General features: G+C 43.1%; 1 protein-coding gene across 5 annotated transcripts in view; it reads right to left on the minus strand.

The window, feature by feature from the left end:
- The window catches only part of USP54 (ubiquitin specific peptidase 54), a 205,615-nt gene that overhangs the window by 35,067 nt on the left and 143,095 nt on the right, over window positions 1-27,453 (minus strand). For all 5 annotated transcript variants that reach the window (XM_063435302.1, XM_063435304.1, XM_063435303.1 and 2 more), the window contains exons 3-6: window positions 15,818-15,910; window positions 10,979-11,113; window positions 8,151-8,264; window positions 7,929-8,011 (exon numbers count right to left, since the gene is read on the minus strand). In XM_063435302.1, coding sequence (XP_063291372.1) covers window positions 7,929-8,011; window positions 8,151-8,264; window positions 10,979-11,113; window positions 15,818-15,910 — 425 coding nt within the window. The remainder of the gene's footprint in view (window positions 1-7,928; window positions 8,012-8,150; window positions 8,265-10,978; window positions 11,114-15,817; window positions 15,911-27,453) is intronic.

A 27,453-nucleotide genomic window follows, 5' to 3' on the forward strand; every position in this document is an offset into this window, starting at 1 on the left:
TGGCATGCCCCTGCAATCTCACTGCTCAATTCTTTGCCATCACTCATGTTTCTGTTTATGCAACACCTCCCCTTGGCTGTGACTGACACAGTCTGCATGAAAAAAATAGTTTCATTTTCAATCAGATGTAACTGTAGGTATAATCTCCTGGTCTTTTAGTGAACTTTAATCACATAGAGGAGTCCCCTGCAAGGTCTAGCAAGCAATTAACAGTGCAAGAGATAAGAAATTCTAAATGAAATGCAATTTGCAATAAAAAAAAGTAAACATTAGATCTCCCTTTACAGGAAGTTTTTTTAGGAAGGCTGTGCAAGGAGGAGTGACTATTGCTGCATAAGCAAAAGTGATTCATCTCCTAAATGGCAGATAATTGAGCAGTGAGACTGCAGGGACATGCCATACACACAAAAACTGCTTCACTAAACGGACACTGTAGGCACCCAGACCACTTCAGCTAATTGAAGTTGCCTTGGTGCAGTGTCCCTATTGCACTTAGTGCTGCAATGTAAAACATTGCCGTTCCAGAGAACCGCAATGCTTACATTGCAGCTCTAAGTCTGCCCACAGTGGCTGTCTACCAGACAGCCACTGGGGGTGCTTCCGGAATCCAAATGGACCTTTGGTCCGTTATCTGATTCTGGACATCCTCACTTTCTGCATGAGGACTTCCAACGTCAGATTTCCCCCATAGTAAAGCATTGAATAATGTTTTCCTATGGGGAGGTCTAATGCGCACGCAGCCATTGCAGCGCATGCACCCTAGGTCTCTCCCGCCGGTGGGGAGGAGCATGGGCATAGCCTGACCCATGCCCAGGATTCAGGTAAGTGGCTGAAGGGGTTTTAACCTCTTCAGCCCCGCGGAAGGGGGGTCGCGAGGGACCTATTAAACATATAGTGCCAGGAAAATGGCTTTGTTTTCATGGCACTATAGGGTTCCCTTCAAGCCAAAGTTGTTTTAGTGACTGTAGTGTCTCTTTAACAATATGCTCATTTATAGGAAGAAATTTAGAGAATTACAATTTTATACTTCTTAAAGGAGCACTATAGTGCCAGGAAAACAAACTCGTTTTCCTAGCACTGTAGGGTCATTAGGTTCCCCCCCACCCTCAGGGCTCCCCTCCTGCTAGGCTAAAGGGGTAAAAACCCATGCAGCCACTTCCCTTTCTCCAGTGCCGGGCTCTCTCTGTGCTGGGAAACTCTCCACCCCCTGTCGACGTCAGATCTGAATGCGCATGCGCGCACGCATTCAAACAGCCCATATGAAAGCATTACTCAATACTTTCCTATGGATGTCCAGCGTCTTCTCACTGTGATTTTCACAGTGAGAATTGCAGAAGCGCCTCTAGCGGCTGTCAGTGAGACAGCCACTAGAGGCTGGATTAACCTTTAGTGAAACTTAACAGTTTCTCTGAAACTGCTGTGTTTTCAGCTGCAGGCTTAAAACTAGAGGGACCTGCCACCCAGACCACTTCATTGAGCTGAAGTGGTCTGAGTGCCTATAGTGGTCCTTTAAGCGTTAAAGAACCACTATAGTCACCTAAACAACTTTAGCTTAATGAAGAGAATTGAGCAGTGAGACTGCAGGGACATGAGCTATAGACCAAAACTGCTTTATTAAGCTAAAGTTTTTTTTTTTTTAATATTTAGTTTTTATTGAAGGTTTTCAAGATTATGAATTCAGTACATAGTTGGTTCATATGACAAACAGAACTGAGTATACAGAAGACGCATGGTTTGGGTATTACAGTGGTTAGTAACAATTCACATTATCCATGTCAGTTTTCATGTATAGTGTCCCATTTCATTCTCAATGTACTGTGGTTGTCAGTTATTTCCTTCAGTAAGATATATGGTAATATGTAAAATAACTCAACAAATGTATTTACACAAACAGTTTTTCAGACAACCACGGAGATTCCACTTTAATGTTGTTATGTAGGTTATTTCCTGTCGGGGTATAAAAGTCCCTTACTAGCACCAGTCCCTCTTTTAGTACCTCTTATGTCTCTAAGGCTTCCTTCCCCTATACCACCTATTCCAAACCTCCCATACCTCTCTAAACTCTTCTGTGGCTTTAGTGGACTCGGTGGACATTTTCTCATAGATATAGAATTGTTGGACCTTATCTATTAGTTGTTGTTTATTTGGGCACCTGTGTGATTTCCAATTTAAGGCAATTAGGTGTCTGGCAGCCATGAGGATTATACCTATTAGTTGGGTATGTTTCCGGTAGGTGTTATCGGGAAATCGCAATAGCAGACAGGATGCCATGTCCATAGGAAAGTTGGGAATTGCGAGTTCAGTTAGTAGGGTTTGAACGTCCCCCCAGAGCGGTTGTATCCCCCCACATTTCCACCATATGTGTGGCAAAGTCCCTTCGTCTATATCGCATCTCCAGCATTTGGCCGAGACCTCTGGATATATTTTGTGTAGTCTATCGGGAGTCATATACCACCTATAAAGTAATTTGCGGTGTGCTTCAATATGTAAGTGACACTTGGTCCATTTTCTGATCCCATTGAGGGCAAGAAGCCACTCCTCCTCAGTTAATGTGGTTCCCCCCTCTGATTCCCAATGTTGTTTGCATGCCAGCGGTTTCTGTGGTACTAATTCTAGCAATGCCTTATAGCAAAGTGAGAGGGCTTTGGGTTTCATTGGGGCAATCCAACATCTGTGAGGTATTAATCTGGCTGCAATTGTAGTGGCAAGTGAGGTGGGTGGTATAGTCTGAACGTGGGCTGTTATAGTATGTTTCAATTGTAAGTAGGGGAAGATATCCTTTTCTGGGATTCCCCATTTAGCTTGTATATCGGGGAAGTCCATGATTTGTTGACCTTTACATATTTTATGAATTTGGGATATGCCCAACCGTGACCATCTAGCTAGAGGGATTGTGGGGTTCACCGCTTGAAGTGCGGTTAGGGGGGCTTCTGGATGGAAGAGCTTCTTCCAGCCCAGGGAGGACATGTAGAGATCCCATACTCTGATCGATGCTTTTGTGGTAGGGTAAAGATCTACTTTAGGGCCTCTTATGGAGCGTGGTGTCCACATGTAATTAGTTAGGGATGTGTGTCGGACCTGATCTTGTTCCATATCCACCCACTGTGTTGTTCCTCTCTGAGCGTGTAGGTGGATGGTCGTTGCGAGTAGAGAGGCTTTGTAATAAAGTCCAATGTTAGGTAGTCCTATTCCTCCCCTTTTTGTTGTCTGCTGTAAAAGGCCCAGGGGTAATCTGGGTCTCTTGCCTCCCCAAATGAAGGAGCTACAAGTGGTCTGCAATATTTTAAAGATTACAGTTGGGACCTCTATTGTAAGCATGCGGAATATATACAATAACCTCGGTAGGAGCATCATCTTATAGGCATTTACACGGCCTAGCCATGACATTTTTGCGTTTTTCCATTTGTGCAATTCTGTATTGCACATATGTATGAGGGGTTTGTAATTGAGTTTTATTATATTGCTAATAGAGGTGGCGATTTTAACTCCTAAATACGTTATAGATGTCGACCTCCAGTCCAGGTCAAAGGAATTTTTAAGCGCAGCTACTGCCGGGCTTGGTAAGTTGATCGGTAGGGCTTGTGTTTTTTCTTTGTTGAGGCGGTAGTAAGAGACTGTACCGAAGTTGGTCAGTAGTGCCAGCAGTTGGGGTAATGATTGTTCAGGATGTGATATAGTAACAAAGATGTCGTCTGCGAACATCGCTAGACAGTATTCCTTGTCTTTCAGTTTGATGCCTGATATGGAGTGGTGTTGCCTTATCTTCCAAGCTAATGGTTCTAGGGAAAGTATGTATAGTAAAGGGAGTATGTGGAACATTCGCGATAGGAAGCCACCATGAGAGACTCTAGCGCTAGGTTTCGCGTATAGCGCCATTATTCCGCTGATAGTCTTTTCGGGGAATTTATATTTGCGTAGTACCTCCGTCATGTACTGCCAGTTTAGCCTATCGAAGGCTTTTTCGGCGTCTAACGCCAGGAAAAGACCTCCGAGGCATTCCTTTTCCATTCCCGCTATGATATTTAGTACTTTCCTTGAATTGTCGGAGCCCTGTCTACCCCTGACGAATCCCGACTGGTCATTATGCACTAATTTTTGTAGGAGCGGTGCCAGCCGTTCGCTAAACAGTTTGGCGTAGATTTTGGCATCACTATTAAGCAGTGAAATAGGCCTGAAGTTCTTACATTGGTCTTTGCTTTTGCCTGGTTTAGGAAGTGTGGATATGTGTGCCATTGTCACCTCTTCAGGCAATGCTCCGTCTTCTCTGCAGTGATGGAATATCGCCTGGAGAGGTTGAATTAACGTGGGTAGGAAAGTACGGTAATATATATTAGATAGACCATCAGGGCCTGGAGATTTGTGTGGTGGGAGTGCGGAGACCACTGAAGTGATCTCTTCTAATGTGAAGGGCTTATCTAGTTGTTCTGCGTCTGAGATAGATAGAGTTGGGAGGTCTATGTCTAATAAGAAGGTGTCAATGTCTGCCCTGGAGGGGTGGATGGTCTGTTGGTCATCTTTCAGGTTGTAGAGTTTTTCGTAATAGTGTGCAAATTCGTCTACTATTCCTTGTGGGTTTAGAATGGTGGCACCTTTGGGGTTTTTTATGGATGCTATCTTGGAGCTAGCAGCTCTCTGTTTTAATTGGGCGGCCAGCTTGGCTCCGGCTTTATTACCCGCTGCAAAAAAGCCATGTTTGTGCCTGTGCGTGAGAAAGGTCGTTTTCGCTAATTCTAGATCTCGTAATTGTGATTGTAATGATAATAGTTTAGCGTGGGTAGTCGCTGTGGGCAAGTGCTTGTTCGAGTGTGTTAGGGCGGTTAATTCGGAAAGTATGGCCGTATATGCTGCGAGCCTTTTTTTTTTGCAAAGCTAGCATGCTTTATTAAACAGCCTCTTATGAAGGCTTTGTGTGCTAACCAGATTTGGGGGAGAGGAGAGTCCGGAGTCTTGTTCTCTTTAAAATAAAACTGTAAATCTTGTTCTATTTGTTTGACAATGTCAGGGTCTGTTAGTAGTCGTTCATTTAGTCTCCAGCTAGCCTTTCCTGTGGTTGGGAATTGTTCTCTGAAGTGTAATGTAATAGGGGCATGATCAGACCAAGTGATTAATCCTATTTCGGTATGTTCAACTTTCAGAAGGGAAGAAGAGTGTATTAGGAATCTATCAATTCTCGAGTAGCTATTATGGGCTGCGGTATGGCATGTATAGTCTCTTTCCGTGGGATGATTAATTCGCCACGGGTCTACGAGGTTGTGTGCATTTAATTTGTTGCGTATTGCCGTGGTCAACTTAGACCTGCTCTTTAGTGTTTGTGCGGTCAGTTTCGTGCCTCCCGAGGAGTCTAAGTCGCTATCCAACAAAAAGTTCGAGTCACCCCCTATTATTACTTCCCCTAGTGAGTGAGCAGACATCAATCCCATCAAAACATCAACAAAATCACCTTGATTAACATTAGGACCATAGACATTAATTATAGTGTACACATTGTTATTCAAAGAGCATTGTAGGATTAGATAGCGTCCCTGCTTATCCCCTATTTTGCGTATCAAGGAGAAGGCCACTTCTTTACTGATGAGGATTGATACTCCTCTCTTTTTCGCGGAGTAGCAGGAGTGAAAATCTACGGGGTACTGTGGGGAATTAAATTTCGGTCGTTTACTCCATAAAAAATGGGTTTCTTGATACAGCATTACATGGGCACCCAGTGATTTGGCTTCGCGTAAGGCTAAGCGGCGTTTATGAGGGGAATTTAACCCTTTGGCATTCAGGGAGCATATTTTGAGTGCCATCTAGGTGGTGGGTTTGGTTGTGGCTGGTTCTGATAGCTGGGGAGTCTTTTTGTTACGGTCATCCCCCTGTCTATGGGGCCAGCTGGTGGCAGCGGCATGGGACTTATTATCCGTGGGCCTGAGTTTGAAAGAAATAATAAGCAAAAGGAAAATAAAAATCAATAAACACTTGGACCTTAGGTCAACTATGTACATTATTCCGTTCACTGCGCCCTGGTAGTGCAGTGTCAATTACAACGGGTTCTCTAGTGGCTCTGAATAGCAGCCACTTGGGGGTGGGTAAAGAAACTGGATATCAGTTTTAACAACAACAAAGGTAAAAACGGTTGTTAAGTGTCGTAGGCGAGCTCTCGACAGGTGCGAGTAATCTAGGAGTCCGGCATGGTAGAATAAGGAAAAGATATGTGTGAGTATAGTTTATGTATACGACCTGTCCGTTATATATGCAGTACAGTCCATGGATAGTTAAGTGTCTTGGGCCTTCCTGTGGTAGCTGTGTGAACTCGTGGAGCGCGGCCTTTTCTGCCACTCGTTGTGGAGTTTGATTGTAGATCCGTTTTCTGTGGATCGGAGGTGGACATCGGGTAGAGGGATGTTCCAATCTTGCAGCTGTTTCGTGCCCGATTCTGGATCGAGGATCTGGTTTTCTATGCCATTTCGTTTGACCAGTAGTTTAGTCGGGAAGCCCCATTTATATTGCACCTCCGCTGCCCTTAGGGCGGCTGTAATGTGCGCAAAGGAGCGCCGTTTGATCATGGTTGCAGAGGATAGGTCAATAAACAATTTAATTTGGGAGAATTGCTCAGGAGGTTGTGTCTGACGTCTGGATGCCTGCATGATGCGCTCTTTCGTGGTAAAATAATGAATGCGTGTAATAACATCTCTCGGAACCGTTGTTGCCAGATGCTTTGGCTTGGGGAGACGGTGTGTTCTATCCAAGATCAGTTCACTGTCAGTCAGAGTAGGGACATATGCCTTAAAGAGATCTTGCACATATTGGGACAGTTCCTGGGAGCTGATTGATTCTGGCACTCCCCGTATTCGAATGTTGTTACGGCGGTCTCTATCTTCGTGGTCTGCAATTTTAGCTTCTAGGCGTTGAACTTTTTCGCAGAGTGCTGTATGGGCTTCAGATAGGCCATTATGTGCATCAATTATTTCCTCTGCCTGTTCCTCCAGGCGAGCTGTCCTTTCACCCAGTGCATGTATGTCTGCCCTGATTTCTGCAGCAACTTGTTGTAAGTCTGTTTTAAAGGAGTCTTGAAAGCTAGAGAGCATGTCATGTATGGAGGCATTGGTGACCGGAGTGTGCATGTTGTCTGTGGCATGATTAGACTCACCCAGTGTTGCACATGCGGCTGGGGTTTGAGGCCGGCCGGCGCCATTTTGTTCCGCTGCTCCACTTTTCGGCGACGCTGCTACATGCAGTTGGAGCGTTTTCTGCCGAAATTTTTTGGTGTTTTTAGAGGACATGGTATTGTGGAGGTGTACCTTCGTTTTGGGCCCGGTTGCCGGTTAGTAAATGCTGTATTTCCTCGCTGTGGCACCCGTCGGCGGGAGAGCTCCGTGCTCAGGCGACTGTTCTCATTCGCCGCTAAGCCACGCCCCCCAAGCTAAAGTTGTTTTGATGACTATAGTGTCCCTTTAATTTTCTTACCATAATTAAGCTACTAAATATTATTTAATATAGTATAATACCCCATACAACAAAACTCATTTTAACAGCTAATTAAGGTTTCAGAACTGCTGGACAATACAGAAATTAATACAATGTTAGTATGTTCTATTCTAAAGGTATGAAAGAAAGGTATGAAGAAAGGTCAATTTAAACTCTGGCAGTAGTATTAAAATGGTTGCTAGGTCATATTTATTTTATTGTATTTACTGTAATAGTACAGTTTTTTTTTTTTTGTTTTTTTTTAAGTAGCGCTGCAATAAAATAGAAGAGTGCGTCTAAGTAATGTAATGCAATGCAATGAACATTCTTATGAGTTTTAGAAACCACTCTGAAAAAGCCTATATGGTAAGTTAGCACTTACTTTAAACAAGAGAATTTAAAAAATGGACATGTTCTGAAAAAGAAAAAACTAATAACACAATAACAAAATATTATAGATTATAATTAAAGGATAGTCCTACCAGAGAGCAGTAGTGGAGATATAATGTACCATCTGAATAAAGGGCAGTGGGTCCGAAGTAGCACCGCAGCTTGTACAGACACACTGTTATGGGATAAAATGAAAGCTTATACATAATGCAGATAAATAGCTGAAGAGACAATGAAAAATGTATGTACACTACACTTTGGGGGCTGCCATCCTGGCATGGATTGGAATAATGCAATAAAACTAGTCACTATACCTGTTCAAATAAAGTCATTGCAAACTTCTGATGAGGAATACAGTGCTGGGCTGTGCAGATATCTTCTTTGGACTCATCTGCTATATGAATGTGAAGTCGAATTAGCAGATTTTCCTATTAATATAAGCAAGATAAAAAATACAGTTATACAGTGAGTCACTTCTACTTTATAAATATGCAGTATATCAACAAAAGGGTGCAGGGAAATTATGACAATGTGAAAAACACATGCAGTGACACACTAATTACTATTACTTTAGAAAAGATGATAATTAAACGAGTAAGGGTCATGGATCCAACTTATTTTATCCTTTGTTTTAACCTATAGAAGAGTCCTGAAGGGTGTTGTATATATAACACCTGTTAAATTATATTAGAGTTTAAAGGAAGACTCAGAGCACCATAAATACTACAATGTTCTGAAGTGGTGGTGGTGCTAGGAGGGCCCTGGTGCTCACCCAAGTGTAAGTAGTCACAGTCAAGCCTTTCTAGAATGGTTTGCATTCTAACCTGGGATCCTCCAGGTGCCTCACCCCGCCTCCTACATCATATAAAGAGCCAGAAGCGCTCTCTGAGATAATGCAGGGCTTAGTTCAAGAGCGCTAAATAAAGCACCTGCTTAGGAGCGTCTGGCTATCCACAGGGAGTGGTGGAGGCAGGTTGTGGCACCTGGAGTACCCCAGATAAGAAGAAATATTCACAGGGAGGTGGGGCTAGAGTGATTTTGAAGTTTGACGTGCTCCTTTTAATTTAAATATTACATTATTATCACGTTCCGACATGCTCTGCTTTCACAGGGTTTCAAAGAGTAGCAGTAGCAGGAAGATCAGCTCTGGGTGTGGATGCGTGAGTGTAGTCTGCTTGTTGGCAAACATTGTTTTAGTTTTTTTAAACGGGGCAGGGGTTTAGTAGAGGAAGGTAGGCTAGGGTTTTCGTAAAGGGGGGGCTAGGGTTTGTAGAGGGGGATGGGGTTTGTAGGTGGGGGGGCTAGGGTTTAGTAGGGAGGGTTGGGATTTTGTAGGGAGGGCTGGGGTTTAGCAGAGGGGGGTGTTGGGGTTTAGCAGAGGGGGGTGTTGGGGTTTAGCAGAGGGGGGTGTTGGGGTTTAGCAGAGGGGGGTGTTGGGGTTTAGCAGAGGGGGGTGTTGGGGTTTAGCAGAGGGGGGTGTTGGGGTTTAGCAGAGGGGGGTGTTGGGGTTTAGTAGAGGGGGGTGTTGGGGTTTGTAGAGGGGGATGGGGTTTGTAGGTGGTGGGGCTAGGGTTTAGTAGGGAGGGTTGGGATTTTGTAGGGAGGGCTGGGGTTTAGCAGAGGGGGGTGTTGGGGTTTAGCAGAGGGGGGTGTTGGGGTTCAGCAGAGGGGGGTGTTGGGGTTCAGCAGAGGGGGGTGTTGGGGTTCAGCAGAGGGGGGTGTTGGGGTTCAGCAGAGGGGGGTGTTGGGGTTCAGCAGAGGGGGGTGTTGGGGTTCAGCAGAGGGGGGTGTTGGGGTTCAGCAGAGGGGGGTGTTGGGGTTCAGCAGAGGGGGGTGTTGGGGTTCAGCAGAGGGGGGTGTTGGGGTTTAGCAGAGGGGGGTGTTGGGGTTTAGCAGAGGGGGGTGTTGGGGTTTAGCAGAGGGGGGTGTTGGGGTTTAGCAGAGGGGGGTGTTGGGGTTTAGCAGAGGGGGGTGTTGGGGTTTAGCAGAGGGGGGTGTTGGGGTTTAGCAGAGGGGGGTGTTGGGGTTTAGCAGAGGGGGGTGTTGGGGTTTAGCAGAGGGGGGTGTTGGGGTTTAGCAGAGGGGGGTGTTGGGGTTTAGCAGAGGGGGGTGTTGGGGTTTAGCAGAGGGGGGTGTTGGGGTTTAGCAGAGGGGGGTGTTGGGGTTTAGCAGAGGGGGGTGTTGGGGTTAAGCAGAGGGGGGTGTTGGGGTTAAGCAGAGGGGGGTGTTGGGGTTTAGTAGAGGGGGGTGTTGGGGTTTAGTAGAGGGGGGTGTTGGGGTTTAGTAGAGGGGGGTGTTGGGGTTTAGTAGAGGGGGGTGTTGGGGTTTAGTAGAGGGGGATGGGGTTTGTAGGTGGGGGGGCTAGGGTTTAGTAGAGGGGGGTGTTGGGGTTTAGTAGAGGGGGGTGTTGGGGTTTAGTAGAGGGGGGTGTTGGGGTTTAGTAGAGGGGGGTGTTGGGGTTTAGTAGAGGGGGGTGTTGGGGTTTAGCAGAGGGGGGTGTTGGGGTTTAGCAGAGGGGGGTGTTGGGGTTTAGCAGAGGGGGGTGTTGGGGTTTAGCAGAGGGGGTGTTGGGGTTTAGCAGAGGGGGGTGTTGGGGTTTAGCAGAGGGGGGTGTTGGGGTTTAGCAGAGGGGGGTGTTGGGGTTTAGCAGAGGGGGGTGTTGGGGTTTAGTAGAGGGGGGTGTTGGGGTTTAGTAGAGGGGGGTGTTGGGGTTTAGTAGAGGGGGGTGTTGGGGTTTAGTAGAGGGGGGTGTTGGGGTTTAGTAGAGGGGGGTGTTGGGGTTTTGTAGATTTTTTGAGGACCACATAAATTTAAACCTTGTTTATTTGGCCCGTGTTAGCCTTTGAGTTTAACATGCTTCATGTAAAGGTTTGAGATTCAGAACAATATTTTACAGTTCTCTATGGATACTAAATCAGTATTGTCAAAAATGATTTAGTAGTTTATGTGTAAAAAATAAGCAATGGTGTTTACTATAAATGATTCACAGGTCTATGAAAATGATGCACCACTTTTCCATGTATTTAAGCCTCTTACTGAAAATAATCAGTGAAAGTCAAACAGTTAAAAAAATAAAATATTTTTTATTTTTTTTAAAAAAGGTATGGTCAATGTTAACATTTTGAAAATATGATATACTCACAAAGCATTCTGCTGCATCATCCATAATACCTAACTGGAACCGTTGTTCATCTTGGAAGGTCTTGGCAAGGGCACTACGAAGGGCATCTGATGGCAATACCTTTTCACTGCTACACTGAAACTGGTTGAAGATTCCCTGTTAAAAAAACAAACAAAAAAAAAACACATCTTACAATTTTAAAAATGTAATCCATAAAATGTTGTAGTAACTAGGTTACACTGAACATAGCGTCCAGAATGAACATACAAACAGCTAAAATATGGATACAAAAAGCAAACAGTCTTCATCATTCAACGAGTTTAAGAATACATTTTCTCATGGTAACAAATTCTAAAGAGACCCTAGAACAAATAGGAAGCAATATTTTGCATAAAAAAAATAAAATAATAATATACTATATATATATATTTTTTTTATTACAGTGTTGAGTAATAGAACAAAACAAAATACTTTTGTAATAAAAACAATAAGTTAGAGTTTAACTAATAAATATATTTTTCCTGGCACTGCAGGACCCTGAATGCCCCTCTCCCTCCCACCCCCCAACCCACGTTGCTGAAGGGGTTAAACCCCTTCAGTGATTTACCAGAGTCAAGCGCTGGTCAGGCTCCGCTTACTCTCCAGCTGCTGACATCGGCGGGGGAGACATAATGCGCATGCGCGGCTCCCTTCTGTCAGCTGGTACCATATTTAGTGACCCCAGACTAACAGATGAGCTGTAGGCAGCGCTCAATGTGCGCCCTACATACAGCCCTTTAAATGAGGATTTAAATCCCGTTGGCTACAACATGGTGTGAACAGAATCAAATCCATGCTCACACTAGGGAGACCCAGGTATCAATCAAAACCTGGGGCTCCCCTTTGTCAGCTGGGCTGACAAAAGATGTATGCAGCGTTCAAGGGGAGAGCAGCAAACCACACTTTAAATTACTGTGGACGAACTTCCCAGTTCACCCTTAGTCTCAGTGACTTCACCAGGTATTCCCTTGGATAGAAGGAAACCAATGGGTTCTGCCTGCAAACCCCCTGCAGCAGGTCATCAGCGCTGGGCTATGCAGAATGATCACGGCTAAAGAGGGCATTTAAATCATATTGTAAAGTGCAGAGTGCTTAGAGAGTCTTTAAACCTTTGCTGGGTACCTTCAATCAATTGCACTTCAAATGTCTACCTTATCATAAAGGAAAGAAACTACAAACTTGAACTGTAGAATGCTGTAGAAAAAGATGAAGATCTAAATGTGAGTTCTGTGTCCATCTCCATGATTGGTTGGCCATAACTACCCACATGTTAAAGATCTTGTAGTCTTTCACCAATACATGAAAGAACATTTAGCTGTATAGGATGCCACCATTCTAATTCCTATGATATGCAGACTAGCTAAGTGTTTTCTACAGTAAAATGACAGGTGCACACCCAGAGGCCCTTGCTGTTCTCCTAAAACACTAATACGCAGGAATTTAAGAGAGGAGCACAGCGCTGCAATAGAAAGTTGGGAGAGCATCACAACTGGATGAGTCACATCCTGTTCTCAGCAGAGTTCACTGCAGAAGATGCAAAGCCTGGGGATTGGCAGCAAATACTTTACATGTTAGTATTGTTTTGCCTCTATAACTTCTTAAAGAATTGGTAAACTACAACCAGAAAATTCCCTTTAATAAAGTTTTTCTGGTAAACTACAACCAGAAAATTCCCTTTAATAAAGGTTTTGCAGGCTCCTGACCGTGCTAGCAACGTCTTTTCTCACATTCCACAGACTACTGAAATAAATTGAAAGGGGGGGAGGATTTTTATTTTTGAGGGGAGTTTTTATTTTATTTTTGCCAGGTACATTTTGCAACCAAATTGGCTTGTCACCTGATCCCGATTACAGTTAAAGGACAAGGTGCAACTGTCAAGAGAACAATAGAACGCTTCATCAATCTGCTAGCATGAAAATACATTGAAACTAATCTGTAAATATCTTTATCCCTCATCTTTAGTTTTCTTAATATGACATATTATACTGTTACAATTTCAGAAACACTAAATAACTATGGACAAACCTGTTTGGCTGCTTACTTGAATTAAGTAAGGAAATGCATAAATCACAGCTTATGCTACTTAAAAACAATTTCAGTTTAATTGTAATCTGATAATCACGTGGAATGCCGTAATTACCTAGGAACAAGTAAAGGGAAACTACAATAACTGTAAATATTTTTCTTCTTCCTTTTTCTTTTAAAGGAAACCTGATATTTCCTTCACATCTTGTTTTACTTTAAAAAGGTAGAAAACTTAAACTGAGATGCATTTAGAAGTCATGTAGTCAAAGGTCTGAAAAAAATATTTCAAGAATTCATGGGAACGAACTTGCCATTATTACTTTATACGCAAAGTGCCAGAATATTTTAAGGGGCAGTACAATTGATAATATAATCACACATAAAAATGAGAATAAGGAACTATGGCACCACTAAAACAAGCTATCAATCTAAAGGAAAATGTACCTTAACTATTAATATAATCACATTCACATTTTGATTAACATTAGTGGCTGAACTAGATATGCACATTAAAGGACCACTCTAGTGCCAGGAAAACATACTCGTTTTCCTGGCACTAGAGTGCCCTGAGGGTGCCCCCACCCTCAGGGACCCACTCCCGCCGGGCTCTGGGGGGAGGAAGGGGTTAAACTTACCTCTTTCTCCAGCGCCGGGCGGGGAGCTCTACTCCTCCTCCTCTTCTTCCTCGCGACGTCATCGGCTGAATGCGCATGCGCGGCAGGAGCCGCGCTCGCATTCAGCCGGTCGCATAGGAAAGCATTCATAATGCTTTCCTATGGACGCTTGCGTGCTCTCACTGTGATTTTCACAGTGAGAAGCACGCAAGCGCCTCTAGCGGCTGTCAGTGAGACAGCCACTAGAGGCTCTGGAGGCTGGCTTAACCCTCAGAATAAACATAGCAGTTTCTCTGAAACTGCTATGTTTATAAAAAAAAGGGTAAAAGCTAGGTGTACCTGGCACCCAGACCACTTCATTAAGCTGAAGTGGTCTGGGTGCCTAGAGTGGTCCTTTAACTGCAATCATATTAACTCAGTCGCATATCTAGGATAGTGACCTCACAGGAATTTAGGGCTGCCGACTCTAAATTTAGCTATTAGTTATTAGCACAATGTATTATTCACATGCAGCACAAAAACAAACAAACAAACAAAAACTGTTGTACTCAATGAAGATAATTTGTTTTTAAAATCCATAAATTGCAGCTATGTAGTTAACTTGTGGCAATTGCTTAGTATATTAAATGGCCACATGCCAAAGGGTTGACACATACCAGTAAGTCAGAGTCAGCCATTAAAATATCCTGTTGTTAACTAGTGTTTAATAAGGACACCAGGGTTGTGCGGTTTGCATTCCCAGCGAATGGAACAGTTTCTGGAGTCTGACATGAGCCATAGCATTAGCCAGCCTGCAAGCTACCAGATCATACTCAATATAGTGCGGTTATTCTGTTGCCTCTGCATCTGAAGCTCAGAAATCTGTACCACAGCATGTGTCCTGATTTTCCTCCTCCTTTTGAGTGCTGGAATTCTGACCAATGGCCTCTGTACTGGTTTAAAATTCTACGCTGACTACCTAGACCTGTCCAAAATATTGCTTGACTCCTTATTGGAACCAATATCACAGACTTTTCAACTCCCTGTTTCAAGCTTCAGAATTCCCAAATAATTTTCTTTTGCTTTTATTTACCCCTCTGTCGGTCCCTGGTGTAAGTGCATACTTCCTGGGAGCTTGTCTCTAATTTCAGGCTATTTTAGGTAACACACTATAAGTAGATATTATATTACTTTGCTGCAAAGGGACTTGGATAATTTTTTTCGGCAGACCAGTGGCAGGTGAGATTTAAATGTAGATAAATGAAAAGTTTAGCAGTTTTGAGAAAGGCAACATTCAACTCATATCCCAAATGGTACTGAAATATTTTTTCCCCCCAAAATATTGAATTTTAGAGATCATCAGGCACTGGTCTTACTGCTCAACGCTTTGATGTTTACAGGTTAAATGACTATTTATATAGCCTCGGACACATCTCTCCTGGCTGCAACTCAGAATCTCCTCTCACACTCCCTGAAATGAAGACTGACCTTTTAATGTTTACTTCAAGACTTGTTGGCAGAAGGGAGGGGAAATATAAGTTATCTCCCTGCTAGGAGTTTGAAGCCTTCACAGATCTGTTAAAAGATTGTTTTGCCAACAGCCTCCTGTGTGAGATAAATACCTCAACAAGAAGATAAATTATTCATCAAATGCTGCTTACATGTCCCAAGGAAGAACAATGTTTACAATGCTGACATCACCGGGGCAGAGCTGAATACTGTTATTATGTCTCAAAGTTGTTAATGCTTTAATAAGACTTGTTCCTTAATATGTGAATGGAGGCAGTGTAGTTTTAGCAATTGCATCATATTAACAAACAGAGTACCTGTATTTTTTCTGAAAACATTGTTCCATTCTCCGGCAACCTTAGTCCCCACTGAATCATTAGCATCACAAACCAGTAATTTAATTATACTAGTTTTATAACGTTTCTGTTGACCTTGTCACATTCCAGGTTAGGAGGGTTAGTTTTTATTTGGGTAACGTTTTCCACAATTTCACTAAACCTTTAATTCCTTACTTACCATTATTTGGGCAAGTCTATCTTTCCCATATACTTAATGGTTACAGTGCTTGAAAGAGTCCATTTGACTTTGTAGTATTTCCCCATCCTTAACCATACAGAATAATTTATTTTGCCCAAATACATTACATAAATGTGTTGGCTGTACAGAATGTACAAAATTTCTGCAATTATCTTACCTTAAGTGCACAGAATATACACGAGTCACCCATGCATTTGTGAGTTTGAAGCTGTCGGAAGCTCCGGCGGAAAATATCCAGATGCCACAAAACCTGTGGAGGAAGGTAAAGGGAACTGAAATATTTTCTATCATAATAAAGCATGTAAAGAATAATAATTTGCCATTTTTACAGCGCTTTTCTCCCTGTGAGACAAAGCACTTTACAAATATATGAACATGAAGACATACAAGTTAGGAGTTTCGGTGGAGGAGGGGGGCTGACCCCAGAGCTGAGAGGACTCTTGCCTCAGCAGCTCTGGCTAGAAGGAACAGATAAAGCAATATTAAGCAAAGAAAACAACGACAAAACTGCAAACAAAGGTCACGCAGCGCAAAGGTACACTGAGGAGCACGCACAGATAGCAGTCAAGCGACACTTCACGAAATACACACCCAACATCCTGGAAAGGCCTACTAGAATAGCGAGCGCAGGAGAGACAGCCGCCCTGCTGCCGCCAAAAAAGATAGGAAACCCGACCAGAGACTGCACCCTCTTCCAAAGGCGCTCACAATTTACAGTCTCAGAGGAACACCTGCACCACTACCACACCACGACAAGCAACCAAATACCAATGCAGTATACCACACACCCATCAACCTCATCCCAGTCAGCATACATAACCACATACACTCATACTGAGATACCGAACCGCTGACACCTTGATAACTACTTGTGTATCTTGTGTTATTTGTATTAACCTGAAACTCTTAAACTCTCAATTGCACCCACTACGGATATTATGCTAATGTTTTTATACTTAAAAATGTGCTATGGTGGCACCCCGAGCTTGTATGTTATTATCACTATGCACAACAAAAATAAAAAATAAAACGTTTGGAGTTTCTGATGTCTTTAGCTTTTTTAAAAAAGCATGTAAGGACTGTGCCTCTCTGATTGAGCAAGGTAAAGAGTTCCAGAAGGTAGGGGCAGCATGGCTGAATGCCCTGGAACCTGAGTTTGTCTTTATTCTTGGCACTGACAGGAGGGATTTGCTGGCTGACCGAAGTGAACGAGATGGAATATAGGGTGTCAGGAGCTCTTTCAGCTACTGTGGGCCTTGATTGTTTAAGGCTTTGAATGTCTTTAATGTTTTCTCATTAGTATTACAAAATCTGAACGCATAGAGAACAAATTGACCACTGAATCTCACAGAGACATAATCAAATCAGAACCAAATTACAACTACAAACTACAACATCCAAAATGCTTCACTGGCCTTGAGCGTACTTTAACCCGCTACCTGTTTCCCATTTCTGTGCCAACATCTTAGCTTTTTTTTTAAGGAACACTCCAACCATCATAACCACTACACTGAAGAGACTGCAGTTTTTAAGCAGGAACTTTTGTTAGCCCTGCCGAGCCAAGACCTGCCGAGGCGAGAGCATCAGGAGATCACAAAAGCATGTTCATCCAAATCATGTTTTCAGAGTTTCTACATTTCATTTTTGTCAGGATGAGCATTTTTTTTCTAATTATTCTTTCTACAGTTCTAAAGAAGGTATAATATTCTCACCACTTCTTGGGTACTGCCAAATATGCCAATAAGAGAGGCAGCTTGAGAAGGTGCATTCACGTTTTAAAAACGCGAATATTCTCAAACAAAAGTGTGCATGCATTAAATGTATTCTTCATTATTTAGCATAATAATGAATAGTCAAGGGACAGGCAACCTTTGGCACTCCAGATGTTATGGACAGCATCTCCCCTCATGCTTTTCCAGCATTATGGGAGATGGAGTCATCAACATCTGTAGAAACAAAGGTTTGCCTACTCCTGGTATAGTCTATTAGGTATATATACATATGTAGACAGACTATTGTTTTTGTCAACTTTAATTCTCCACAGTTGAATGACTTATGTGAATAACTCACCACACTAATGAGAATGAGTGTCTTTCCCCTAATATCTAAATGTCTGGATAAAAGTAGTTGTAGTAGTACTAGTACTTATACATTTGGTACCACCCCTGGTTTCTGGTGGACTGTATTTGTTTTGCAGGTCACAATTTTGAGGCTCTTCTCCTCTAAATACCTTTTATTATAAATGTGTATTGTATATGGCTCACTGATTTTTAAATGGTTGAGAAAAAAATACACCAATAAACATCATAGTCCAAAACATACTACTGTCAAGAAAGTCAGGACTTAATTAATGAACCTTTACACTATATTATAGCAAAAGTTATGCTTAAAGTGATAAAATTAGAAAAACTGCCTATACTTTAAATTGTCATTTCTATAAGGCTAATTTATAATAACTACTATCTTATCGCATTCTTGAACAACAATTATTATTGCGCTTTATTTTTTTTTATATCTTACTATTCCCAAATAAAAATGATGGGAAAAAAATCAAAAACAAAAAACACCAATGTATCATGCCTAGTACAGCACCTATATATTTATACAACATATTAATAGCTGATAATCCCTAATTTTTCGAATTTGATCTGATGTATTACATTATTGGTCAACTTGGCGATTTGCACATTTATATAGTCTACCATTTAATGAAACAGACCTAAACCAATAATTTTATTTTTCTAAATCACGATGGCACTTTATAAAAACAATACAGAACTCCAGCAATGCTACTTCAAATATTTTGCTTGGGATAAAGCAAACAGAACCACTCTGTTTCATTCTTAGGAAAGTGAATTCCCACAAGTTGAAACAATATTGTTCTGTTGTAGGGAGTATGTTCTGAACAGTTTGCATTTTTCCAAGGTTACTCAAGGAGTAAGAAAATATCAGTTAGGTCCTGCCCTTTCCACGTCAGATATTTAAACTAAAACTATGCTGTGCAAATTAATTTCCATCATTAAATACAAACAGGTGACATCCTACTCAAGACCGCTACCAAAAAAATGCAAATCAAATTCAGATAATTAACACAGGTGCAGTGAGTACTCCAAATGGAACGCGATGCACTTCACTAGTTATTATTTTAAAGTCTGTACAGAGGGGAAGAGTCAGTATTTTTCATTTTTTATATATAGTGTGTTTCTTTTTCCTTTTTTTAACCCCTTAAGGACACATGACATGTGTGACATGTCATGATTCCCTTTTATTCCAGAAGTTAGGCAAATAATTTAGCCAATTAAAATGTTCAGTTTCTGAAAATATAGAGAGTGAGATAGAGATAGATATATAAGACACTATAATGCACAGAAATAATGTCAATGAGTTTGACACACAGCAGTTACAAAGTCATTTTTAATTAAAAAAATATATATTTAAATGTTTGTTACCCTTTAAAATGTGTACACAAACCAATGTCATAGATTTTCAGTTTAACCCCTTAAGGATCAAACTTCTGGAATAAAAGGGAATCATGACATGTCACACATGTCATGTGTCCTTAAGGGGTTAAACCTCTAACACAACTACATTTAGAAGAAATTAATTTATATTACTTTTAATTCTAATTTTTTTTTTGTGTTTGTAAATTAATACAACTTAACCTAACAACAGAACTGCCCTAACATAATTGCATTGTGAGAAAATAAATAAATAAATAAAAAAAATGCATACAATCTCATTTCAGTTAATTGACCTTTGATGTTATATGATTTGGGAAGAGAAGGGAACAAAGACTGGCAAACTGCTGAATATGTGCAAAACATTCACACTGACAATTTCAACATGAAATGAGGAGAAAATATGAATATCAATATAAGCCCCATCTACCGACACAAGGGCAGTTTTGCTATTCAACAACCATAAAACAACATACTTGCATCAACTTATAGCAAAAAGTGCACAAGTAATGGCTACCTTCCTAACTGCTCCTTTTGCCAACTTCCTTTGGATGGGGTTTACAAACCTCGGGACACAATTTAAATTACGGTAGTTGTGATGACAAGGTGCTGCATATGTCAGACTTTTCAGAACTTGTTGGTAAATATCCTAAATGTGTGAACCTGACTAGTCAGGTGGGCAAATAATGAGCCTAATTAATAATAAATTATAGGCATTTAAAGAACTGGTTTAACCAAACTCACTCTATCGTATGGTTATGTAATAATTGCTGAGTGTAGAGAAGAATTTTTTTTTTTTGTAAAATTAGTAGAAATGCAAAAATAGTCAACTGTTAGTTGGGATGCAAAGCTAGATTTTAAAGCAAGTCCGTCCAATAAAAGCAGAGTAAATTTTTGGCCCAATCTCGACAAAAAAAATTAGTCAACTTACTACTATTACTCCACAATTGAATTAATTATACAGTGGCCTTAAGGTGTAGTATACAAAGTCATAAAATGTTATGTTACACAGCTGTGCCAGTTTATAAAAACAGGAGGGCCATTTTGCTAGTAACCTAGAATGATGCGTCTCTGAAACATGCCAAATCAAAATTTTCGATTTTAATAATAGATATCCAACAAACCTAGCAAGGTTCCAAAGTTTATAATGCTGGAAAAGGCAAAGTGTCTGGGTGTCACACCACTACTAATAAATAGCTAGTTTTGCAGGCCTTAAGACAAGTCACTCACTTCTTGGGATATGATTGTACATCATTTTAAGGGATACTATTGGCATCCAGACCACTTTATCTTGAATTCAAATTTCACATTTAAAGGTAAACTATAATCAACAGAACAAATACAGCTTAATGTAGTTGTTCTCGTGTCTACTGCCTGTACCCGCTGGATTTTAAATGGAAACACTGCCATTTCATAGAAAAGGCAGTGTTTACATTACTGCCTAGTGACACCTTTAGTGGCTGTCACTCAGACGGCCATTTGAGGTGCTACCTGGGTCTGTGCTGCACAATGTGCAGCATGTACATTAGCATCTCCACGCTCTGCAGGGAGGCACTAAAAGTTCCTTACAGAGATGTACTGATTCAATGCATCTCTATGAGATGCTGATGTTTTCCTGTGCAATAGCCTCCCAATGCTTTTATATCATCAAGTTCGATTATCTCAGCCAAAGGGGCAGCACGGGGGTAAAGCCAGATGGAAAAAGGGGAGTAAAACACCTTTTGAACAGGGGACAAGGCGGAGGCGGTAACCTAAACAGCTATTTAGACCTATAGTGTCAGGAATACATGTTTGTATTCCTGACACTATAGTGTTCCTTTAAGACCAAAATAGCCAAAGTGCAAAAAATCACTTTGAATTGACCTTGAATTCTGTACATTAGTGAACAGAGTTTTTTCAGACAACTCAAAATGTGTGCTTCGCTCAAGACAAGGAGGGAGCTTTGCTATGTATGCATATACTCACACTCAGCACAACTCCTAAAAGGAGCACACGTTGCACGCCCATGCCTTACATACGTCAGAAGTAAAAATGGATAAGCAAAAATATGGGTGCTGGAGATTTTCTTAAAAAAGAAGAGGCAGGGGATTTATCAACACATACAGGGCTCCCAAGTTGAAGTAATTACAACTACTTAGATTAACTGAAGAATAACAATGCACCTACAGCAGAAAAGGCCACAGCTCCTGCAGAAATAATTATGCATTATAGATTTCAATGAGGGTCATAAGTCACCAAATAATTCACTGACAGCTCTGTTTTACAAAATGTTTTACTGAAACAATGTCCCATTTTTCAAGGAATTAGTTGTGATTGCTGCCAATAGTATTAACACATGAAGTATGTGTGAGGGCTACTGTTCGCATGAGATTCAGAAATATTTCAACTATTTGTCTCCAGTTAAAAAGATCAACAGCAAAACATGATTTTATGTCAAAACACGGAGGCTCATATTGCTTAACCCTTTCTTTACTGTCCACCAATAGCAGCAAAGAATACAAACAGTAAGAAAAAATGGGAACTATAGTGATAGGCCACTGCCATACCAAGTCCCAGTATAATAGTCAGCACTTCCCCACATATTTACTCTTTCTTTGCTGCTCCACACAAAGATAAGTACATGACGAATCTTCTCTGGCATATATAGGTTTCTTAATTATCATTGATTTCTTATTATTAATCTTATTTATTATTTTATTTTTGTTGTAGACTCTTTATTGCTTTATTGTCTACATATTATTACCAATTTGTTCTTCTATGGTTGTTGTTTAGTATGCATTTCTTTGTTACCTTTGAGCCCAGGGTTCCAGACCTTCTTTGGTGTATTATTATTTGTATCCCTCTCCCTTGAGCTTCCTTTTGTTGCTCTTATCTTTTCTCCGTTTCCTTATCTCCTTCTCGCTGACTTTTGGCTCCATTTCTCCCTCTCCCTGTCTTTTTGGCGCCCTTTTATGTCTGTTTCCCCATTCCGTTCGGCTGTTTTCGTGAATGAATCAAGCCCATTCGGCTAAATTCATCACAAAACCATGCTGTTTGTTAGTTTTACCGGCATAGAGCATCATTTGTCTGTTTTCCGGGTTTCGAATAATTTTATACAAATGGCCTGTTCATTTGTCTGTTTCTTCTATTCATTCCATTTGTCTATTTGTTCACGTTCAGCTCTTTAAATTGACGAATTCACGGGATTTTTACTGCGAATCTCGCGAGATTGCGTGCAGCCATTTTCTGACATCCTGTCCTTCTGGCTCTGTGCTCTGTCTCGTGTTCTCTTCCTGTCTGCCGGTCTGGACCCTGGTGAGCTCCCTACCTCTTCCCTCTTAAGGTTATAGCTAGTTTGGGGTGATTAACTCCTGCTAGTCTAGTCTGTCATTTTAGCTATTCGTCTTTCACTGCTTCCAGTACTTTATATATTTTGTGTTATAGAGGAAATCTCACAGCATTACTATGCTCAAATCCAAAGTGCCTGCCAGTACCCTTTCCCTTGGGGAGATGGACATACCCCAGGTTTTGGGTAACTCCGCTTCCTGCCCTAATTCCCCTTCTTCTGCAGTGGATCTTAGGTCTATGCCTGATGAAGCCCAGTCCCTGGCGCTACATCGCTCAGTTACTGACACAATTATGGCCGCTATGGGCTCCATATCCTCTGCCCTCTCCTATATCATATCGCAGGCCTTACTTGCGCGCCCTTTGACCGCACAAGGTTCGGCCACACCAATGTGCTTAGTGCGTCCCTCTCCAGGCCTTACAGGGGACGTACCTAAAAAGGCTACTGCCAAATCCAGGCACTTAAGTCCCCGTGCCGTAAGAACCAAAATGACAGGTGCATCCATGACCACCCATAATAGCGTGCCCATGTCACGCAAAAGAGCCTTTCCGCGCTAGGCAGAACGGGCGCGGCAGTGGAAATGTGCTAAAAAGAGAGCGACTGACTCAGTAATCAGGTCTAGTGAGGATGCTGATGCAGAGTCCGTGTGTGACTCTGATGATGAGGTATGCTGGCTGGACACTGACCCTTCTGTCCCGTTCAATTGGGGATGGTAGTGAGTGGCTCTCGGAGTGACTCCCCCGCTACTCCGGGCTCCACCCTCATGGATCCATCTGGGGAACCCATGTTTGACCCGGATGCTCTCCATCATCCGAGGTCGGCGGAATGGCTCCCAGCGGACCATGTGGCATGATACCTGGAAAATTCAGGGCAGAATGTCCTAGACCTCTGGAGCCTAGCAAAGTCTGTGAGACCCCTATAGTCAATCCTAAAATGACCCAATTTCTCTCCAAGTTTTATGGAATCCCCGCAAGGGCTTAGATTCGGCACTAAAATCGTGCCAGGATAAACACCTGGACATATTTGGTCCTTTGGCTAAACTATTTGACCTGGCTGAAATTGCCAGAGTCGAAAACAGGCAGATTGACCCGGAGGAACTCCGTGGATGGGTGCAGAGGGCAATCTGCATAGCACTGCGTAAAGCCATTCTTTTCAAAATCGAGCCCAAACTCGCCAACCTCGCCCTCAAAGAGGTTGGCAAGGATGCCCAGGGCCTGTTATTCGGGAACTCCTTTATAAAAGGACCTGGGGCGCTTTGTGGGTGCATTTACAGCCCTGGATAAGGCCCAATCCTCTATGAAGAGGGTATTTCAGGGATGGGTCTCTACCAGGGCCGGCAGATTCAGAGGTCGTCTGTCTGGCCGTTCCAATTACCACGCCCGTGGATTGGGACGAGGCTCCTACACCCAGAGAACACCCTATCAGGAGACGAGACAACAGTCCACCTTCTGCCTTTCACGTGGCAGACCATGGCGTTCCAGAGGCTTCAGAGGGAAATCCGGTTCCAGGCGCCCTTACGGTAAGCTTACATCTACCTCATGTTTTTTCCAATATTTGTGTAGGGGGCAGACTCCGTAATTTTTTCCAAGCCTAGTCAACCACCACCTCCGATGTATGGGTTCTGACCACCGTTCGGGGTTTCACATCCAATTGGTCGACACTCCGTGTCACATTCCTCTTCCTCGCCCTATTTCGCTCTCAGTGACCGACTGCGCCTTGAAAGACGTGGAATTATCGGCCCTCCACGCGAAAGGGGCGAGAAAAATAGCTCCCATGTCCCCTGCTGGGGTTCTCAGCAACATCTTTCTAGTAGAAAAGAAGGGCGGGCAGTTGCGCCCAGTTATCAACCTCTGTGCCCTAAACACTTTGGTGCGCTACCACCACGTCAAGATGGAGGGCTTTCATCTCCTGCGGGACTTGCTACTTTGGGGAGACTGGATGGCGAAGTTAGATCTGAAGGACGCATACTTGACGGTCCCAGTGACGATACATCCAGGGACTTATTACACTCCTCTGGAAAGGCAACACCTGGCACTTCACATGCCTGCCCTTTGGACCCTCATCAGCTCCTTGGTAGTTCACAAAATTGATGCGCCCTGCCATGGCTTGGTTGCGCAGTCGAGGAGTTTGGCTGAAAGTCTACTTGGACGACATCCTCATCATGGCACAGGATCGCTCAGTCCTCCTGAAGCATCTGCAATGGACAATGGATCTCCTCTCTCGCCTGGGTTTCCTCCTCAACTGGGAAAAATCCTGCCTGTCCCCTTCACAACGCATGGAGTTCCTCGGCTTCACCGTAGACTCCGAGGCGGAATCACTCAGCCTACCTCTTACCAAGATACGGACCATCCGTAAGGAAGTGCGCCACACTCTAACTCACCCCTAGTTATCGCTGCGCCATCTGGTATAGATCATTGGCCTACTGGCGTCATCAATCCAGGCGGTGTTCCCAGCCCCTCTCCGCTACCCTGCCCTCCAACGTCTGAAGATTGCACACCTTCGCAGTGGGGCGTCCTATGCGGACATGGTCTCTCTGGACTCGGAAACTTGGGACGAATTGACCTGGTGGATCCACAACCTCTCGGCTTGGAATGGCAAGGCCATCTACGGTTTCCAACCGGAGTTCACGTGGATTCAGACTCCGGTCTCCACGGCTGGGGTGCCCACTGCAACGGTGTGACTACCGGGGGACGCTGGTCGGACAACTAATCCAGTCTCTGGAACTCCTGGCCAGCTCTTTTGCGATCCAGGGTTTTGGGATCGGGACTGCCACCGCCTGCATCCGGCTGCGCATGGACAACATCTCCGCAGTTCGCTATGTCAATCAAATGGGCGGCACGCAGTTGGTTATTCTGGCGCTCTTGGCAAAGGACTTTTGGGCCTATTGTTTGGCCAGGAATTTGGTCGTCAAGGCGGAATACCTTCCCGGTCTCCACAACACTCCTGCAGACTGGAGTTCACGCTATCTGTCGGACAGCAGCGATTTGAGATTGGATGTAGAGGTGTTCTCCACTATCTCATCTCTCTGGGGACCTTTTGCCATCGATCTCTTCGCATCCCGGCTCAACACCCAATTACCTCCGTTCTACAGCTGGCGCCCAGATCCAGCCGTGGAGGTAGTGGATGCCTTCTTGCAAGACTGGACTGGCTCACTCCTTTACACTTTTCCTCCGTTTGCCATGATCCCTCGGGTCCTGCTCCAAGTGCGCCGCCACATGGCTGACCTGATCCTGCTGACCCCATTCTGGGGGACCCAATCATGGTTCCCACAGCTCCTGGAACTAGCGATAGATGTGCCCAGACTACTGCCATCCTACCAGGACCTCCTTCTGGACCCGTCGGCCAACAACACCCCCTCCTGTTGGACGGGTCGTTGTTGCTGCTGCTCGCGTGGAGGATTTCAGGGGTCCCTGGGAAATCCAAGGGGTTTCGGACCCAACTCAATGCCTCTTGGCTGACGCATGGGCTCCCAGAACTAGACGATCATATGGGACCGCTTAGAGAGCTTAGGCTGGATCCGGTTTTGGCACCTGTGACTGCAATCCTTCAATTACTCACTTCATTATTCGAGGCTGGTCGGGCATAACGCACAATTTATTTGTACAGATTGGCCATCTCCTCGGCTCACCAAGGATTTGACGGCTGTCCCGCAGGCCAACACCCTTTGGTGTGCCGCTTACTTTGGAGCTTGCGCCTGTCGCGCCCCCCCTACGCCTTGATACTCGGCTACATGGGACGTCTTCTGTGTTTTGCCACTTTTTACTTCCTGGCCTCCCAATTCGGATCTCTCCCTGCGACAACTGTCGGTCAAGTTGGTCTCATTTTTTTTTTTGCCTCATTTCATGCTTTTTCTTCTGTTATTGATCAGCTTTAAACTTGCAATATGAGCCTCCGTGTCTTGACATAAAATTACATGATTTCGCCATTTCATGACGAAAAGTCATGATTTTATGAAAGACACGGAGGCGAGTATTGTCCCACTCTTTCACGTTTCTTTCACTTGATTATCCCACCCTGTTTTTATCTCTCAGGTATGTTTCCAGGGGATGGTAGATACTTGTGATGCACTCTGTGTTAATATTACCTCTTATGTTCATCTGACCTGCTAATGTTATGTTCTGTCTGGTGGGTTTTGTCTTTCGTTATGGGCACTGCGTTGCTTTCGTTTATCAATACATTATGTCTTGGCATGCGCAATTTGGTTCAAGTTCCGATTTAACCGTTCGGCTCCTGTTTTTATGTTTTTTATGTTTTCACAGGTTGATTCTGTTCTGATTCTGTGCTGTTTGGGGGATCTTTACTACTTCCCACAAGGCTTCACTACGTTGGCTGGAGGTCTATGGATCGTTCTGTGATGGGCTCCTCACTGTTGGTGTTTCTATTCGTTGAAGGATTGGTCCCAGTTTGCTTATGGTTCCTGATTGGTGTCTGGCTGGATTTCGGGACGGTCGTTCTGCTGTGGTGTGGACTGATTCATCGGTTTCTGTTTGCTGGTTTTTGTGTCGTATCTCCAAAGAAAGAGGAAATATGTGGGGAGGTGCTGACTATTATACTGGGACTTGGTATGGGAGTGGCCTATAACTACGGTTACCATTTTGTCTTACTGTTTGTATTCTTTGCTGCTATTGGTGGGCAGTAAAGAAAGGGTTAAGCAATACTCTCCTCCGTGTCTTTCATAAAATCATGACTTTTCGTCATGAAATAGCAAAATCATGTAATTTTATTATTCATTTGTTTAATAACGAATATGATTGTCAGACAGAAAAAAAAAAAGTCTACAAAAGCAGTGCTGAGTCAAGTGCAATCAAAAGTGAGTAACTTCAGTTTGGCTCTCCCAACTCCAATGTAAAACACAATTTTTGTTGCTATTTATAGCTTTGCAAGAAACAAAATCATGTTGTTATCAAGGTATTTAATTACCAGTATTTCTGGAACAGTAATGTTCTGTTGTGCTCATGCCTGCAATTATATGCTGTGCAGCAGATATTAAATATGTATGAAACCATAAAG

The sequence above is a fragment of the Pelobates fuscus genome, chromosome 10 (assembly GCF_036172605.1).
Source record: "Pelobates fuscus isolate aPelFus1 chromosome 10, aPelFus1.pri, whole genome shotgun sequence".
In the NCBI taxonomy this organism is placed as follows: domain Eukaryota; kingdom Metazoa; phylum Chordata; class Amphibia; order Anura; family Pelobatidae; genus Pelobates; species Pelobates fuscus.